Source organism: Pleurodeles waltl, chromosome 2_1 (assembly GCF_031143425.1).
Source record: "Pleurodeles waltl isolate 20211129_DDA chromosome 2_1, aPleWal1.hap1.20221129, whole genome shotgun sequence".
NCBI classification, from domain to species: Eukaryota; Metazoa; Chordata; class Amphibia; order Caudata; family Salamandridae; genus Pleurodeles; species Pleurodeles waltl.
In genome coordinates this window covers 29,563,465-29,582,320 of record NC_090438.1, presented here as the reverse complement: position 1 = coordinate 29,582,320, position 18,856 = coordinate 29,563,465, and the positions used below count along the sequence as shown (strand labels likewise).

The following is an 18,856-nucleotide window of genomic DNA, read 5'->3' as shown; positions in this document are numbered from 1 at the left end:
TGATACCATGGGTATCTTTTACAAGGGACATAACTGTGTGCCAGGGCTGTGCCAATTGTGGGAACAAAGGTACAGTTTTAGGAAAAGAACACTGGTGCTGGGGCCTGCTTAACACGGTCCCAGCACACTTTCAAAGTTGGCATCAGCAAGGGAAAAAGATTGGGGGGGGGGTAACCATGCCAACACTGGCATTTTCCTACTCTATGCATGTTTTTGGGTGTGCGGGGGGTGTGTGGGTGGAATAAGTGTATGACTGTCCTGTTCCTTACAAATTGAGATTACTCAGCCCGGTGGCTTAGTTAATACCCTAAACCCTCGAGGTGCCTGTGCCATATTTCCTTTTTGAGCCACGTAGGGTTATTTTTGGCCTGTGCACTTGGTTTCTCACTTCCTTCTGAAGCATGTGAAGACATGCGCACCTAGGCTTTGTTGAAGAATATTGATCGGTTGACAGAAGTATCTTCAATGCATTTCTGAAATTCATACGGACAACAAAAATATCATGCTATAGTTCCTATTCATTACAGTATTCTTTGAGGGTGCAGCATAGCTCTTGTAATGCAGTCTGTTCAGCCTATAGATTAAACTGCCTTCTTCCCTGCTGGAGAGCAACACTTCAGTGCGATACTGTCACTTTCCAGGACAGCTGGTTACAAAGTATGCAGTCATCCAAGTAATAGCAAACTCTTCACCTAACAAAATGTCAGAGCTTGTTGAGGGTAACTCCTTTGTCTGTTTTACGCTAGCCTTTTGCCCTTTTTTTAACAAGCTAATGAGAACAGTAAATGTGATGAATTGTAGTGTAATCTACACTTCATGGATCTACTTTTAGGACCTGTGTATTAACGTTTCTCAATGCATCCTCCTTCCACAGGTCTGCTCACTTTAGCACGCTTGCTATCAAACAAAATCCCCTGCTGGCAGAGGCCTACTCCAACTTGGGCAATGTCTACAAGGAGCGAGGACAGCTGCAAGAGGCAATTGAACATTACCGCCATGCTCTTCGTTTGAAACCAGACTTCATCGATGGATACATCAACCTGGCTGCTGCTTTGGTGGCAGCTGGTGATATGGAGGGGGCAGTGCAGGCCTATGTCTCTGCCCTCCAGTACAACCCTGTGAGTACCTGGCCCAAATGGCCATATGATTAGACTATGCACTTTTCCTTACAGTGAATATTAGAAGCACATACTTGTAAGTTGGTGTGTGGAAAAGTATTTGTGATTGCAGCTTGTGTTGACACTTTAATGGAGTGTCGTTGGCTTGCTTCCGCTGTGACGCGTGCGGCTGCTTATTGCCTCTGCTGGTGTGGCAGTTAGCCCCTGCACCTGATGGAATAGTGTTTTTGTTTAAGTGGTTATGGGTTTGTCTGATTTTTGGAGTTCACAGAGGCAATGAGGACACTGGCTTTTTTCTTCAGGCAAGCAGGGAATAGTGCTTAGTTCTGTACAACATTGTGGCTATTTTAGGTTTACTGAGGATCACTCTTCTGTTGTAGGATTTGTACTGTGTCCGCAGTGACCTGGGAAACCTGCTGAAAGCCCTTGGTCGACTGGAAGAAGCCAAGGTAGGTGTTCAATGCGACCTAGCTGCGCAGAGCGTTTAAAATTTGTTTGCAAGTCTCTTTTGTGACAACTCCAGTCCTGGAAGCTCGAGGAGCAGAAGTGACGGATTCTTCACTGACACCAAGACAATCTGCTGTCTGAACACCAACAGTAAGGAGCTGACCTGCACACTTAGCTTTCCTTCATTTTGGGAGGGGCCTTCATGTCCACTCCCAGCCACCATTTGCCCGTTGCACCCTAGGAGGTTCTTCTCCGGGTGTAACCCTGACCCTAGGATTTAACTCCAGTCTCCTACAGGTTTCAGATGTTAAGTCTTTTGTGTCTTGTCATTTCAAACTGGACGGCCACGAGTCCCATTGTTGACATTTCACCCTCATCCTCTGACACCACTATCCCAAGGAAGAAAGGCTGGTGTGATCATTACAGGAAAATCAGATCTCCAGTCTAGCCCTGCCCCCCTCACTCCTTAACCTGTCCCACCTGTCCACCCTGAAACTGCCCTGGGTAAGGATGAGGTTGGCTTGTTGGAGGAAATGGATTGATGGAAAGAAAATCGTGCTGAGATAAGAAGGTGGCTTCTAGCAGTTCGCCTTTTCCAAACCTTGCGAATTTGACCCAAGAGATCAAATGCTGCAGCTTTGCACTCATTAATAAACCATGATTGAGAAATCAGATTTGTCTTGTTACAAGCCACCTTGTGCGTCTGCGCTGCCCGGGGTGGCGAGTACGGAGAGGCCAAGGGATGCCGCCGCTGCTATGGCTCTCCGCCGCTCTCTGCCCCACGCGCATGCTACTTCGTGGAGTGTATGCGCCGCGTAGCTGTCCGTTCTGCTGCTGCAGCCACTGGGAAGGCAATCACTTTTAAACCTTGCTTTGAGGGTTGGAAAGAGGGGTTACACTTTTTGGGGGCTGGTTAGGCAGATGAAAGAAGGCTTTTCTACACTTACAAAAACCTAGATTTCCATAGTCTGAGATACAGGGAAAAAAATACAGTTTTCTTCACTGGGTAAGTGGAGGAGTTTGACTGCCTAGGATTGGTAGAGAACGCGGTTATGTAGCCCGGGTACTCCTGCAAGGCATGGGGAGGGAGCTTGGCAGGTGAAGTGATGCTCGTGCTGGGTTTTGCCATGGGCAGCCAGCTATCGGAGCGGACAGCTTGCACTAATCTACACTCCACTGCAGCTTCAGTGTGACTGGCTCAGGATGCGACACCGCGCTGCGTAGTTTGCCGCTCACCTCTTTATTTCAGAACTGGAGCCGCCCAGTTGGGAATGTTTCTCTGTGCGGATTTTAATCAACAACCAGTTTGTGTTTAAACTTGACTCTTTTGCAATCAGTGCATTTGTTACATCAAGCCAGCCAATTCCTCCCTGACCATCCTCACTGCCCCTTGAAAATTTGAGAGCCTTTCATCTGGCCCCTTGTAGCAGAGCGCCCAGACTTGTCATCCTACTGCATGATATTCATGTTACCAGACTCCAAGATGCCCTCATTCCAATGTTTGTTGTAGAGCCAAAGAATACAAATGCTGTGTTGAGATTTTACTAATCTTGTATTTTCTCTCTTGTTTTTGGTTTTTCACCATTGAGATTGTATTTAGAAGGTTTCAGGTGGGTGAAACCTGCTATTCCATGCGTAAAGGTGCCTCGCTGAAGGGAGCTCGAGGCCTGGATCTAGGGCAGACATGCACCTCCTCCTCTTCCAGCAAGGAACGCACCGTACAGGCAGATGATGAGAGATGGTAACGGGTTTGTAACTGCCACAGCAAAACCATTTGCTCCATGCCTGACTCTTCTGTCTTGTGGCTTCAGGAACAGCTTAAGTTATTTTATTGACAAGCAAGTAATGTAAGAGAATGTTTTCTACTATTTGCCAGAGTTCTTTCAGAGCAATACAGTAAAAGTAAAAAGAGAATAAGCCCCTAAATACAGCTGTAATTGGAGTTAGTTTAACTAGTAAAAGCTTCTAACTCTCCTGGTTGATCCATTTTATTTCCTTTTTCTTTGTTTGGACTGCTCTTCTCATGATGCGCTGTGGACCTGCAGTAGCGCAGAGGCCGCGCCGCTGGGATTGTGCTGCGCGTGGGGGGGGAGGGGCGAAGCGCATGAGTGGTCAACTTGAGGAATACACTGGTGGGCTGGTGGCTTTAGGAATTTTGTCTGTGGTGGGTCACTACTACTAGCGTTTAGACGACCAAATTTCAGTTGCGCTTGGTGGATTACTCAGGTTGGCCATTCATCTTAAGCGGCTGCGCGGCGATTGCGTTGCGCGTTGGTGAGCGGCTGGCGACTCGCGCTTGCGTTACAGGGACCTCAACCATTGTGCAGGGCTGCCATTCAAGGTTTGGGCAATGTATGGGAATGTCTTGAGTCCTGACTGAGGTGCGGATTCCCTTGATTTCATGATCCTTCGCTTGTTCAATTGATGCAGTTATACATATTTTACTGCAGTACGTTTCTTTCCTCTTGGTTTCCCTTTTTTCCTTTTTTATTTGGAGTGCTTTTTAAGCGGCCATGCAGCGGAGTGTGTGTTGTGATATAGGGAGTGGCATCACTTTAGCTTGCGTGAGTGAGAAAGGACTGAAAGTAAAGTTAGGGACTAGCAGTGATACACTTTAGTGGACAGCAGAGCATGATCTAATTTTTGAACAGGGCAGAATGTTTGATCAGGGGAAGCACAGTTTCACAAGAAGTCATTCAAAATAAATACAGTTTTAATAGTGTAGTTTCTTAATGACCTTTACGAATGCAGATTGGTCAGGGTTGTGACATGTAAATGTCTTACATCGTAGAGAACTGTAATTTATCTCTATGCTGTTGAAACATTGGGAAATATTGCCTTTGGATCTGCAAGTTATTGAGCGGCAGCAAACAGTCACTGAAGGAAAGCTGAAATCGAGCTCTAGGCGCTCCTCATGCCGGGGCCTTGCATGAAGTGCTGGTGGTGTCGCCCAGCTTGCACCATTCCTTTGACTGGACCCTACATACACATTGGTGTGGGGTCTGTGACTCTACCTTGTCTTTGCTGTTTTACCCCACGTTTCCTCCATCCCTTCAGCCTATCCCGGGATGGAAAAGGATTGATTCTCTCGGGAAATGGGCTCAGTCTTGCGTCTCTAGACACATTTTGGTTGCAGCACGGGAGTTTACCACATTGTTTTTTCTTAGCCAGTGTGACACGAGAGACTCAGTATTTTTTTTTTTTTTTTTTTTATCAAGTAGAAATAGTAGCCTCCCTGTTCAAGTATGTGTATTTTGTGATAGTGTTGTAATGCTGTAATAGGTAGTTCAAATAATTAGACAGAAAAATGGACCCAGAGTAGCTGATCCTTTTGTGGGTACTTTTTATGCATTAATATAGTCCATATTCATTGCGTTATATCGTTAATAGCCATGCTATTTGTAAACTAAACATGCCTCTGGCTTTTATACACTGCCACATTTAGCAGAGATCAGCTAGTCCCTATGTATGCAGTACTTCTGTAGCGCTAACCTAAAAGGCAGCAGTGCACTGTACGTGGATAATGAATGCATTGTGATGTAGTGTGGTTTAAAGAAGGGTCTTCAATTCTTCCTGAATTGGAGCAGTGTTGGAGTGGTAACTGTGAACGGCTGCTTCCACTGGGGCCCCCCAAGTCTCCCTTGTGCTGGACAGTCTTCCCTATGACCCATAAAATAAACTAGTAGACAATTTCAGTCTTAGCAAGACTTGAACACATACAGCACTTGATTTCACATCATCTACTCCAAACGCTGAATGTTTCAGATAAGAGTCTTGTTTGCTTGTACATTCTATCTGGATTGTGAAGGTCCTGCTTTGCCACCTTAGAGTGTTTTTCAAGCAATGCTTTTTTTAGACGTCTTTATTAATAGCTGGTATACACAACTGTAAGAAAACTATGAACGAAACCTGCATTATTGTCTGTTATATGTGAACACTCGTAAATAACAGTATCTCCTTCACATTCACATTTTTGGGTCACTATTGAAAGGATGGACATGTATATCTATCTCTGTAGTCGGGCATTTTGGCAAAAGGTATAATGTGTGTATAATCCCCCTTAAGCTGCCCCCTGCAGTTAAGCAGACTACATACAGGACAAGGAAAATATACTTACACGTCAGAGCTTTCTGGGATGGGAGTCGGTTGCAGATTCTCATGTGATCCCTCAAGTTCTCTTCAGTTAGAACGATTCACTGGTTCCTCTGTTCCGCTCTCCAAATGAACTAAGTTAGGATATTGAGCAGGTTAAATGAAAAAGCACACTTGCCCCACATTCTTGGGCTGATGAGCTTTTCATTTTCTGTATCTTCAAGTCCCCCGGCAACATGGTACATTAAAACAAGATGGCCATGCTAGAGAACCACTTGTTGCATCTCCTAATAGTTTTTTTTGTTGGGTTTTTCTTACCATTTGAGTTCAGCTGAACTAGGAAATGGCAGCCTGCACCTGGGTTCTGGTTAGCGCTAGCATAGGACCTCCAGGCGCGTGCAGCGTATTAGGGGGGCGCCTGCAAAGCCTATACTGCAGGTTCACTTTTGATAGTTGTGAGGATGAATATTAACTGTTACTTTCCTTTTTTTCTCACTCTTGCTTTGCAAATTCTCCTTCCCTCTCCTTACTACTACCACCACCCCTCTCTTCCTTCATTAACTCTTCCAAGGCTTGCTACCTGAAAGCTATCGAGACTCAGCCCAACTTTGCGGTTGCCTGGAGTAACTTGGGCTGTGTATTCAATGCTCAAGGGGAGATTTGGCTTGCAATCCACCACTTTGAAAAGGTATGTATGGCTGGTAACCTTGAAATTTGGACGGAGGAGTGTAATTTACATTTCTTGTAAACCTCTACAGCTGGAGTACATCTAGTGTTAACTTTAATGGATGCTACACGTTATAGCATTAAGAGTGGATTTAGACTGATGCTGCTTTATCTCCTGAAAGCTTTGTTCAGTTTGCTCTCTGCTAGGGACAGAGGTTTCCTTGAAGCTTTGTTCCAGGTCACTGGGAGCGATAAACCATGCTAATAAGGCATATTAGAACGTTCCCCTTTCTTCCTTAGGCTTTCAACGATCTCTGAAATATTTACAAGGAAGTGAAAGCGTGCTCCTTCAGGATTAGTGCAGTCACTCTTGTGGTTGAGTGTTGCCTATCATGCTACGCCCTACAAGTGCATTTGTGTGCACTTACAGACAATCTTGTGTAAGAATGTCCATCTCTACTCTCACTAGTGTATAAGAGATGGAAATCTAACAAAGTACTATTCAATACTCCTGAGATCATAACTGATCGGAAATGCATGCATCAATACTCAGCACTTTTAGTGTATGTTTCTCAAAAAGACCATAATAAAAAAAAAAAACTTAGCATCACTGAACGCAATTCTGTCACTCTACTCCTACATATTCTGCATCACCAGATGCTCAGCATAGTTACTGTTTTTTCTGCCTGGTAGGATGAAGGGCTGTGCCGCACATTAGTCCCCACAAAAAGTACACCCTCAGCGGCACAGGGGCGGCCGGGTGCAAAGTGTTTGCAATTGGTTTCACTGGGAGATCCAGGGGTCTCTTCAGCGAAGCAGGCAAGGGGGAGGGGCTCCTTGGGGTAGCCACCACCTGGGCAAGGGAGAGGGCCACCTGGGGGTCGCTCCTGCACTGGAGGTCGGATCCTTCAGGTCCTGGGGGCTGCGGGTGCAGTGTCTTTACCAGGTGTCGGGTTCTTGGAAGCAGGCAGTCGTGGTCAGGGGGAGCCTCCGGATTCCCTCTGCAGGCGTTGCTGGGGGGGCTCAGGGGGGTCAACTCTGGCTACTCACAGGGTCGCAGTTGCCGGAGATTCCTCCCTGTAGTGTTAATCCGCAGGTTGAGCCGGGGGCATTGGTGCAGAGTGGAAAGTCTCACGCTTCCGGAGGGAAACGTGGAGTCCTTTTAAAGTTGTTTTCATTGTTGCAAGTTTTGGTTTCTTTGGAGCAGGGTCGCTGTCCTCTGGAGTTCTTGGTCCTTTTAGATGCAGGGTAGTCCTCTGAGGCTTCAGAGGTCGCTGGACCCAGGGTGACGCGTCGCTGTTGCAGTTTTTCTTGAAGTGGGGAGAAAGGCCAGTAGGGCTGGGGCCAAAGCAGTTGGTGTCTCCGTCTTCTCTGCAGGGCTTCAGGTCAGGAGTCCTCCTTCGTCTTCAGGTTGCAGGAATCTATCTTCCTCGGTTCTGGGAGCCCCTAAATACTCAATTTAGGGGTGTGTTTAGGTCTGGGAGGGCAGTAGCCAATGGCTACTGGCCCTGAGGGTGGCTATAACCTCTTTGTGCCTCCTCCCTGTGGGGAGGGGGGCACATCCCTAAACCTATTGGGGGAATCCTCCAGCTGCAAGATGGAGGATTTCTAAAAGTCAGTTACCTCAGCTCAGGACACCTTAGGGGCTGTCCTGACTGGCCAGTGACTCCTCCTTGTTTTTCTCATTATCTCTCCTGGACTTGCCGCCAAAAGTGGGGGCTGTGCCCAGGGGGCGGGCATCTCCACTAGCTGGAGTGCCCTGGGGCATTGTAACACGAAGCCTGAGCCTTTGAGGCTCACTGCTAGGTGTTACAGTTCCTGCAGGGGGGAGGTGTGAAGCACCTCCACCCAGAGCAGGCTTTGTTTCTGTCCTCAGAGAGCACAAAGGCTCTCACCACATGGGGTCAGAAACTCGTCTCTCAGCAGCAGGCTGACACAGACCAGTCAATCCTGCACTGAACAATTGGGTAAAATACAGGGGGCATCTCTAAGATGCCCTCTGTGTGCATTTTTTTAAATAAATCCAACACTGGCATCAGTGTGGGTTTATTATTCTGAGAAGTTTGATACCAAACTTCCCAGTATTCAGTGTAGCCATTATGGGGCTGTGGAGTTCGTTTTTAACAACCTCCAAGGCCATATACTTAATATGGCCACAACTGTACTTACAATATCTAATAATAGATTAAGACACTGTAGGGGCATATTGCTCATGCAGCTATGCCCTCACTTGTGGTATAGTGCACCCTGCCTTAGGGCTGTAAGGCCCTCTAGAGGGGTGACTTACTTATGCCACAGGTAGTATTTTGTGGGCATGGCATCCTGAGGGGGATGCCATGTTGACTTTGCCTTTTTCGCCTTACCAACACACACAATCTGCAATGGCAGTGTGCATGTGTTAGGTGAGGGGTCCCTTAGAGTGGCACAACATATGCTGCAGCACTTAGAGACCTTCCCTGGTCACAGGGCCCTTGGTACCACTGGTACCTTTTACAAGGTTCTTATATGTGTGCCAGGGGTGTGCCAATTGTGGAAACAATGGTACATTTTAGGTGAAAGAACACTGGTACTGGGCCTGGTTAGCAGGGTTGTAGGAAGTTGGCTCTGTATGTGCTATTTCAAAGTAAGGAATAGCATGCACAGAGTCCAAGGGTTCCCCTTAGAGGTAAAATAGTGGTAAAAAGAGATAATACTAATGCTCTATTTTGTGGTAGTGTGGTCGAGCAGTAGGCTTATCCAAGGAGTAGTGTTAAGCATTTGTTGTACATACACATAGACAATAAATGAGGTACACACACTCCGAGACAAATCCAGCCAATAGGTTTTGTATAGAAAAATATCTTTTCTTAGTTTATTTTAAGAACCACAGGTTCAAATTCTACATGTAATATCTCATTCGAAAGGTATTGCAGGTAAGTACTTTAGGAACTTCAAATCATCAAAATTGCATGTATACTTTTCAAGTTATTCACAAATAGCTGTTTTAAAAGTGGACACTTAGTGCAATTTTCACAGTTCCTAGGGGAGGTAAGTATTTGTTAGGTTAACCAGGTAAGTAAGACACTTACAGGGCTTAGTTCTTGGTCCAAGGTAGCCCACCGTTGGGGGTTCAGAGCAACCCCAAAGTCACCACACCAGCAGCTCAGGGCCGGTCAGGTGCAGAGTTCAAAGCGGTGCCCAAAACACATAGGCTAGAATGGAGAGAAGGGGGTGCCCCGGTTCCGGTCTGCTTGCAGGAAAGTACCCGCGTCTTCGGAGGGCAGACCAGGGGGTTTTGTAGGGCACCGGAGGGGACACAAGCCCACACAGAAATTTCACCCTCAGCAGCGCGGGGGCGGCCGGGTGCAGTGTAGAAACAAGCGTCGGGTTTGTAATGGAAGTCAATGGGAGATCTAGGGATCTCTTCAGCGCTGCAGGTAGGCAAGGGGGGGGTTCCTCGGGGAAACCTCCACTTGGTCAAGGGAGAGGGACTCCTGGGGGTGACTCCTCCAGTGAAAGTCCGGTCCTTCAGGTCCTGGGGGCTGCGGGCGCAGGGTCTCTCCCAGGCGTCGGGACTTTAGGTTCAAAGAGTCGCGGTCAGGGGAAGCCTCGGGATTCCCTCTGCAGGCGGCGCTGTGGGGGCTCAGGGGGGACAGGTTTTGGTACTCACAGTATCAGAGTAGTCCTGGGGTCCCTCCTGAGGTGTTGGATCGCCACCAGCCGAGTCGGGGTCGCCGGGTGCAGTGTTGCAAGTCTCACGCTTCTTGCGGGGAGCTTGCAGGGTTCTTTAAAGCTGCTGGAAACAAAGTTGCAGCTTTTCTTGGAGCAGGTCCGCTGTCCTCGGGAGTTTCTTGTCTTTTCGAAGCCGGGGCAGTCCTCAGAGGATGTCGAGGTCGCTGGTCCCGTTGGAAGGCGTCGCTGGAGCAGGATCTTTGGAAGGCAGGAGACAGGCCGGTGAGTTTCTGGAGCCAAGGCAGTTGTCGTCTTCTGGTCTTCCGCTGCAGGGGTTTTCAGCTGGGCAGTCCTTCTTCTTGTAGTTGCAGGAATCTAATTTTCTAGGGTTCAGGGTAGCCCTTAAATACTAAATTTAAGGGCGTGTTTAGGTCTGGGGGGTTAGTAGCCAATGGCTACTAGCCCTGAGGGTGGGTACACCCTCTTTGTGCCTCCTCCCAAGGGGAGGGGGTCACAATCCTAACCCTATTGGGGGAATCCTCCATCTGCAAGATGGAGGATTTCTAAAAGTTAGTCACTTCAGCTCAGGACACCTTAGGGGCTGTCCTGACTGGCCAGTGACTCCTCCTTGTTTTTCTCATTATTTTCTCCGGCCTTGCCGCCAAAAGTGGGGCCTGGCCGGAGGGGGCGGGCAACTCCACTAGCTGGAGTGTCCTGCTGGGTTGGCACAAAGGAGGTGAGCCTTTGAGGCTCACCGCCGGGTGTGACAATTCCTGCCTGGGGGAGGTGTTAGCATCTCCACCCAGTGCAGGCTTTGTTACTGGCCTCAGAGTGACAAAGGCACTCTCCCCATGGGGCCAGCAACATGTCTCGGTTTGTGGCAGGCTGCTAAAACTAGTCAGCCTACACAGATAGTCGGTTAAGTTTCAGGGGGCACCTCTAAGGTGCCCTCTGGGGTGTATTTTACAATAAAATGTACACTGGCATCAGTGTGCATTTATTGTGCTGAGAAGTTTGATACCAAACTTCCCAGTTTTCAGTGTAGCCATTATGGTGCTGTGGAGTTCGTGTTTGACAGACTCCCAGACCATATACTCTTATGGCTACCCTGCACTTACAATGTCTAAGGTTTTGTTTAGACACTGTAGGGGTACCATGCTCATGCACTGGTACCCTCACCTATGGTATAGTGCACCCTGCCTTAGGGCTGTAAGGCCTGCTAGAGGGGTGGCTTACCTATACTGCATAGGCAGTGAGAGGCTGGCATGGCACCCTGAGGGGAGTGCCATGTCGACTTACTCGTTGTAAAGAAATGGCTCCCTGTTGCAGTTACCCCCCACTTTTTGCCTGATACTGATGCTGACTTGACTGAGAAGTGTGCTGGGACCCTGCTAACCAGGCCCCAGCACCAGTGTTCCTTCACCTAAAATGTACCATTGTATCCACAATTGGCACACCCTGGCATTCAGATAAGTCCCTTGTAACTGGTACTTCTAGTACCAAGGGCCCTGATGCCAAGGAAGGTCTCTAAGGGCTGCAGCATGTCTTATGCCACCCTGGAGACCTCTCACTCAGCACAGACACACTGCTTACCAGCTTGTGTGTGCTAGTGAGGACAAAACGAGTAAGTCGACATGGCACTCCCCTCAGGGTGCCATGCCAGCCTCTCACTGCCTATGCAGTATAGGTAAGACACCCCTCTAGCAGGCCTTACAGCCCTAAGGCAGGGTGCACTATACCATAGGTGAGGGTACCAGTGCATGAGCATGGTACCCCTACAGTGTCTAAACAAAACCTTAGACATTGTAAGTGCAGGGTAGCCATAAGAGTATATGGTCTGGGAGTCTGTCAAACACGAACTCCACAGCACCATAATGGCTACACTGAAAACTGGGAAGTTTGGTATCAAACTTCTCAGCACAATAAATGCACTCTGATGCCAGTGTACATTTTATTGTAAAATACACCACAGAGGGCACCTTAGAGGTGCCCCCTGAAACTTAACCGACTATCTGTGTAGGCTGACTAGTTTTAGCAGCCTGCCACAAACCGAGACATGTTGCTGGCCCCATGGGGAGAGTGCCTTTGTCACTCTGAGGCCAGTAACAAAGCCTGCACTGGGTGGAGATGCTAACACCTCTCCCAGGCAGGAATTGTCACACCTGGCGGTGAGCCTCAAAGGCTCACCTCCTTTGTGCCAACCCAGCAGGACACTCCAGCTAGTGGAGTTGCCCGCCCCCTCCGGCCAGGCCCCACTTTTGGCGGCAAGGCCGGAGAAAATAATGAGAAAAACAAGGAGTCGTCACTGGCCAGTCAGGACAGCCCCTAAGGTGTCCTGAGCTGAGGTGACTCTGACTTTTAGAAATCCTCCATCTTGCAGATGGAGGATTCCCCCAATAGGGTTAGGATTGTGACCCCCTCCCCTTGGGAGGAGGCACAAAGAGGGTGTACCCACCCTCAGGGCTAGTAGCCATTGGCTACTAACCCCCCAGACCTAAACACGCCCTTAAATTTAGTATTTAAGGGCTACCCTGAACCCTAGAAAATTAGATTCCTGCAACAAGAAGAAGGACTGCCCAGCTGAAAACCCCTGCAGCGGAAGACCAGAAGACGACAACTGCCTTGGCTCCAGAAACTCACCGGCCTGTCTCCTGCCTTCCAAAGATCCTGCTCCAGCGACGCCTTCCGAAGGGACCAGCGACCTCGACATCCTCTGAGGACTGCCCCTGCTTCGAAAAGACAAGAAACTCCCGAGGACAGCGGACCTGCTCCAAGAAAAGCTGCAACTTTGTTTCCAGCAACTTTAAAGATCCCTGCAAGCTCCCCGCAAGAAGCGTGAGACTTGCAACACTGCACCCGGCGACCCCGACTCGACTGGTGGCGATCCAACACCTCAGGAGGGACCCCAGGACTACTCTGATACTGTGAGTACCAAAACCTGTCCCCCCTGAGCCCCCACAGCGCCGCCTGCAGAGGGAATCCCGAGGCTTCCCCTGACCACGACTCTTTTGAACCTAAAGTCCCGACACCTGGGAGAGACCCTGCACCCGCAGCCCCCAGGACCTGAAGGACCGGACTTTCACTGGAGAAGTGACCCCCCAGGAGTCCCTCTCCCTTGCCCAAGTGGAGGTTTCCCCGAGGAATTCCCCCCTTTTCTGCCTGCAGCGCTGAAGAGATCCCGAGATCTCTCATAGACTAACATTGCGAACCAGACGCCTGTTCCTACACTGCACCCGGCCGCCCCCGCGCTGCTGAGGGTGAAATTTCTGTGTGGACTTGTGTCCCCCCCGGTGCCCTACAAAACCCCCCTGGTCTGCCCTCCGAAGACGCGGGTACTTACCTGCAAGCAGACCGGAACCGGGGCACCCCCTTCTCTCCATTCTAGCCTATGTGTTTTGGGCACCACTTTGGACTCTGCACCTGACCGGCCCTGAGCTGCTGGTGTGGTGACTTTGGGGTTGCTCTGAACCCCCAACGGTGGGCTACCTTGGACCAAGAACTGAGCCCTGTAAGTGTCTTACTTACCTGGTTAATCTAACAAATACTTACCTCCCCTAGGAACTGTGAAAATTGCACTAAGTGTCCACTTTTAAAACAGCTATTTGTCAATAACTTGAAAAGTATACATGCAATTTTGATGATTTGAAGTTCCTAAAGTACTTACCTGCAATACCTTTCGAATGAGATATTACATGTAGAATTTGAACCTGTGGTTCTTAAAATAAACTAAGAAAAGATATTTTTCTATATAAAAACCTATTGGCTGGATTTGTCTCTGAGTGTGTGTACCTCATTTATTGTCTTGTGTATGTACAACAAATGCTTAACACTACTCCTTGGATAAGCCTACTGCTCGACCACACTACCACAAAATAGAGCATTAGTATTATCTATTTTTACCACTATTTTACCTCTAAGGGGAACCCTTGGACTCTGTGCATGCTATTCCTTACTTTGAAATAGCACATACAGAGCCAACTTCCTACATTGGTGGATCAGCGGTGGGGTACAAGACTTTGCATTTGCTGGACTACTCAGCCAATACCTGATCACACGACAAATTCCAAAATTGTCATTAGAAATTGATTTTTGCAATTTGAAAAGTTTTCTAAATTCTTAAAAGACCTGCTAGGGCCTTGTGTTAGATCCTGTTTAGCATTTCTTTTAGAGTTTAAAAGTTTGTAAAAGTTTGAATTAGATTCTAGAACCAGTTTTAGTTTCTTAAAAAGTATTCCAACTTTTAGAAGCATAATGTCTAGCACAGATGTGAATGTGGTGGAACTCGACACCACACCTTACCTCCATCTTAAGATGAGGGAGCTAAGGTCACTCTGTAAAATAAAGAAAATAACAATGGGCCCCAAACCTACCAAAATACAGCTCCAGGAGCTTTTGGCAGAGTTTGAAAAGGCCAACCCCTCTGAGGGTGGCAACTCAGAGGAAGAGGATAGTGACTTGGAGGACAATTCCCCCCTACCAGTCCTATCTAGGGAGAACAGGGTCCCTCAAACCCTGACTCCAAAAATAATAGTCAGAGATGCTGGTTCCCTCACAGGAGAGACCAACACCTCTGAAATCACTGAGGATAACCCCAGTGAAGAGGACATCCAGTTAGCCAGGATGGCCAAAAGATTGGCTTTGGAAAAGCAGCTCCTAGCCATAGAAAGGGAAAGAAAAGAGATGGGCCTAGGTCCCATCAATGGTGGCAGCAACTTAAATAGGGTCAGAGATTCTCCTGACATCCTAAAAATCCCCAAAGGGATTGTAACAAAATATGAAGATGGTGATGACATCACCAAATGGTTCACAGCTTTTGAGAGGGCTTGTGTAACCAGAAAAGTAAACAGATCTCACTGGGGTGCTCTCCTTTGGGAAATGTTCACTGGAAAGTGTAGGGATAGACTCCTCACACTCTCTGGAAAAGATGCAGAATCTTATGACCTCATGAAGGGTACCCTGATTGAGGGCTTTGGATTCTCCACTGAGGAGTATAGAATTAGATTCAGGGGGGCTCAAAAATCCTCGAGCCAGACCTGGGTTGATTTTGTAGACTACTCAGTCAAAACACTGGATGGTTGGTTAACTGGAAATGAAGTGTGTAACTATGTTGGGCTTTATAATTTGTTTATGAAAGAACACATTTTAAGTAACTGCTTCAATGAAAAGTTGCATCAGTATCTGGTAGACCTAGGTCCAATTTCTCCCCAAGAATTGGGAAAGAAGGCAGACCACTGGGTCAAGACTAGGGTAACCAAAACTTCCACTGGGGGTGACCAAAAGAAAGGGGTTACAAAAACTCCCCAGGAGAAAGTGGGTGACACTAGAAACAAAGAAAAAGAGTCCTCTGTAGGCCCCCAAAAACCAGAACAGGTGGGTGGGCCCCAAGACACAACCCAAAACAAAGGTGGGTACCAGGGTAAGAACTGGGATGCCACTAAGGCATGGTGCCACAACTGTAAACAGTCTGGGCACCACACCAAGGACACTTCTTGTCCCAAAAACAAACCCCAGAACAAGATTCCAGGGGTAACCAGTGTAGCCATGGGAGATGACTCCTCAGATGAGGAGGTCTTCATAGCCTTCAACTGGAAACAGGGCCCAACAGGTGGGTTGGAGATTCCAGAGGGAAGTAGACACTTCCACCACCTACTGGTGAATGGAATCCCAACCACTGCCCTGAGAGACACTTGTGCCAGTCACACTATTGTGCATGACAGGCTGGTGCTCTCAAACCAGTACATCCCAGGTGAGACTGCCAGGGTAAGAGTTAGCCTAGACAGGGTCACTAAGAGACCTGTGGCTTTAGTGCCCATAGAAGTGGGTGGCACTCTTAGCTGGAGAAGGGTAGTAGTCAGTACAGACCTCCCCCTTGATTGTCTCCTTGGAAATGACTACCCAGAGGTTAGTCAGAGCCCAAGAGAGGAACTGGTCCAGTGCCAGTCCTCTCCCAAGGATTCTGGAAGTCCTGCCTCTGCAGTAAATGCAAGCAGACCCCAGAAGAAGAAGAAAAGAAAACAGAGTAGGAAGGGTGGACAACCTTTAGCCAAGGTTACAGCAAGCCAAGGAGATTCTGCTCCAGTAGGGGAGAACTCCAAAAATGGCCCTGATAAAGTCCAACCTGACCCACAAGAAGTCCTGGCTAGTCAGGCAACTGTTAAACCTGAGTGGGTGGCTCCTCAGCTAACAGAAGAAAGAGTGGAAGAAGGGTGTTTACTACAAGATGTGGTAACCCCCCACTCTAATACAGCAGACAGGCAACCTGAACCCAAAGAAGCCTGTAACTTAGCCCCTTCCCTTTTAGGTGAAGAGCTAAAGGTGTGGTTCTGGGCACTGACAGCTGTCAGTGGCCTCTGCTGGGTGTTAGCCTTTATGGCTGCACTATCCTTGGCATGGTGGTCTGACCCCATGCCAAATAACAAGTTAGGCCCCCTGACCCTGTTGGTCATGGTGGGGTTACTCCAGCTCTGGGTAACCTCTTTGGGTAAGCTAGGGGTGACCCTGGCTAAGATAAGATTAGCAGAGGTGGATACCTCTGACCTCAAAATAGAGAGAATGGGTGAAGACATAAAAAGCACAGACAAGAGGCAGTTCAGACTAGGTCCTATCACTGTGGAAGTGGGTCAGTTCCCCAGAGGGAATGACCTGAACAGGAGGATGTAAGGCAGAGTAGGCCCTGCAACAAACCAGCCATTTCCTCTACTCTTCCTCGCCTGACAGACTAGGAAGACTCTTCCAGCGTTGGCTGAGTCTCCTGGCCTGTGGGCTGGGGGGGGCTTGTGTAAAGAAATGGCTCCCTGTTGCAGTTACCCCCCACTTTTTGCCTGATACTGATGCTGACTTGACTGAGAAGTGTGCTGGGACCCTGCTAACCAGGCCCCAGCACCAGTGTTCCTTCACCTAAAATGTACCATTGTATCCACAATTGGCACACCCTGGCATTCAGATAAGTCCCTTGTAACTGGTACTTCTAGTACCAAGGGCCCTGATGCCAAGGAAGGTCTCTAAGGGCTGCAGCATGTCTTATGCCACCCTGGAGACCTCTCACTCAGCACAGACACACTGCTTACCAGCTTGTGTGTGCTAGTGAGGACAAAACGAGTAAGTCGACATGGCACTCCCCTCAGGGTGCCATGCCAGCCTCTCACTGCCTATGCAGTATAGGTAAGACACCCCTCTAGCAGGCCTTACAGCCCTAAGGCAGGGTGCACTATACCATAGGTGAGGGTACCAGTGCATGAGCATGGTACCCCTACAGTGTCTAAACAAAACCTTAGACATTGTAAGTGCAGGGTAGCCATAAGAGTATATGGTCTGGGAGTCTGTCAAACACGAACTCCACAGCACCATAATGGCTACACTGAAAACTGGGAAGTTTGGTATCAAACTTCTCAGCACAATAAATGCACTCTGATGCCAGTGTACATTTTATTGTAAAATACACCACAGAGGGCACCTTAGAGGTGCCCCCTGAAACTTAACCGACTATCTGTGTAGGCTGACTAGTTTTAGCAGCCTGCCACAAACCGAGACATGTTGCTGGCCCCATGGGGAGAGTGCCTTTGTCACTCTGAGGCCAGTAACAAAGCCTGCACTGGGTGGAGATGCTAACACCTCTCCCAGGCAGGAATTGTCACACCTGGCGGTGAGCCTCAAAGGCTCACCTCCTTTGTGCCAACCCAGCAGGACACTCCAGCTAGTGGAGTTGCCCGCCCCCTCCGGCCAGGCCCCACTTTTGGCGGCAAGGCCGGAGAAAATAATGAGAAAAACAAGGAGGAGTCACTGGCCAGTCAGGACAGCCCCTAAGGTGTCCTGAGCTGAGGTGACTCTGACTTTTAGAAATCCTCCATCTTGCAGATGGAGGATTCCCCCAATAGGGTTAGGATTGTGACCCCCTCCCCTTGGGAGGAGGCACAAAGAGGGTGTACCCACCCTCAGGGCTAGTAGCCATTGGCTACTAACCCCCCAGACCTAAACACGCCCTTAAATTTAGTATTTAAGGGCTACCCTGAACCCTAGAAAATTAGATTCCTGCAACAAGAAGAAGGACTGCCCAGCTGAAAACCCCTGCAGCGGAAGACCAGAAGACGACAACTGCCTTGGCTCCAGAAACTCACCGGCCTGTCTCCTGCCTTCCAAAGATCCTGCTCCAGCGACGCCTTCCGAAGGGACCAGCGACCTCGACATCCTCTGAGGACTGCCCCTGCTTCGAAAAGACAAGAAACTCCCGAGGACAGCGGACCTGCTCCAAGAAAAGCTGCAACTTTGTTTCCAGCAACTTTAAAGATCCCTGCAAGCTCCCCGCAAGAAGCGTGAGACTTGCAACACTGCACCCGGCGACCCCGACTCGACTGGTGGCGATCCAACACCTCAGGAGGGACCCCAGGACTACTCTGATACTGTGAGTACCAAAACCTGTCCCCCCTGAGCCCCCACAGCGCCGCCTGCAGAGGGAATCCCGAGGCTTCCCCTGACCACGACTCTTTTGAACCTAAAGTCCCGACACCTGGGAGAGACCCTGCACCCGCAGCCCCCAGGACCTGAAGGACCGGACTTTCACTGGAGAAGTGACCCCCAGGAGTCCCTCTCCCTTGCCCAAGTGGAGGTTTCCCCGAGGAATTCCCCCCTTGCCTGCCTGCAGCGCTGAAGAGATCCCGAGATCTCTCATAGACTAACATTGCGAACCAGACGCCTGTTCCTACACTGCACCCGGCCGCCCCCGCGCTGCTGAGGGTGAAATTTCTGTGTGGACTTGTGTCCCCCCCGGTGCCCTACAAAACCCCCCTGGTCTGCCCTCCGAAGACGCGGGTACTTACCTGCAAGCAGACCGGAACCGGGGCACCCCCTTCTCTCCATTCTAGCCTATGTGTTTTGGGCACCACTTT

General features: G+C 49.0%; 1 protein-coding gene across 9 annotated transcripts in view; it reads left to right on the top strand.

The window, feature by feature from the left end:
* The window catches only part of OGT (O-linked N-acetylglucosamine (GlcNAc) transferase), a 486,071-nt gene that overhangs the window by 40,142 nt on the left and 427,073 nt on the right, over window positions 1–18,856 (top strand). For all 9 annotated transcript variants that reach the window (XR_011198862.1, XM_069209047.1, XM_069209086.1 and 6 more), the window contains exons 3-5: window positions 875–1,118; window positions 1,499–1,567; window positions 6,229–6,345. Coding sequence is in view for 8 of the 9 variants with exons in the window: in XM_069209047.1 (XP_069065148.1) it covers window positions 875–1,118; window positions 1,499–1,567; window positions 6,229–6,345 (430 nt within the window). In the remaining variant the exon portion in view is untranslated. The remainder of the gene's footprint in view (window positions 1–874; window positions 1,119–1,498; window positions 1,568–6,228; window positions 6,346–18,856) is intronic.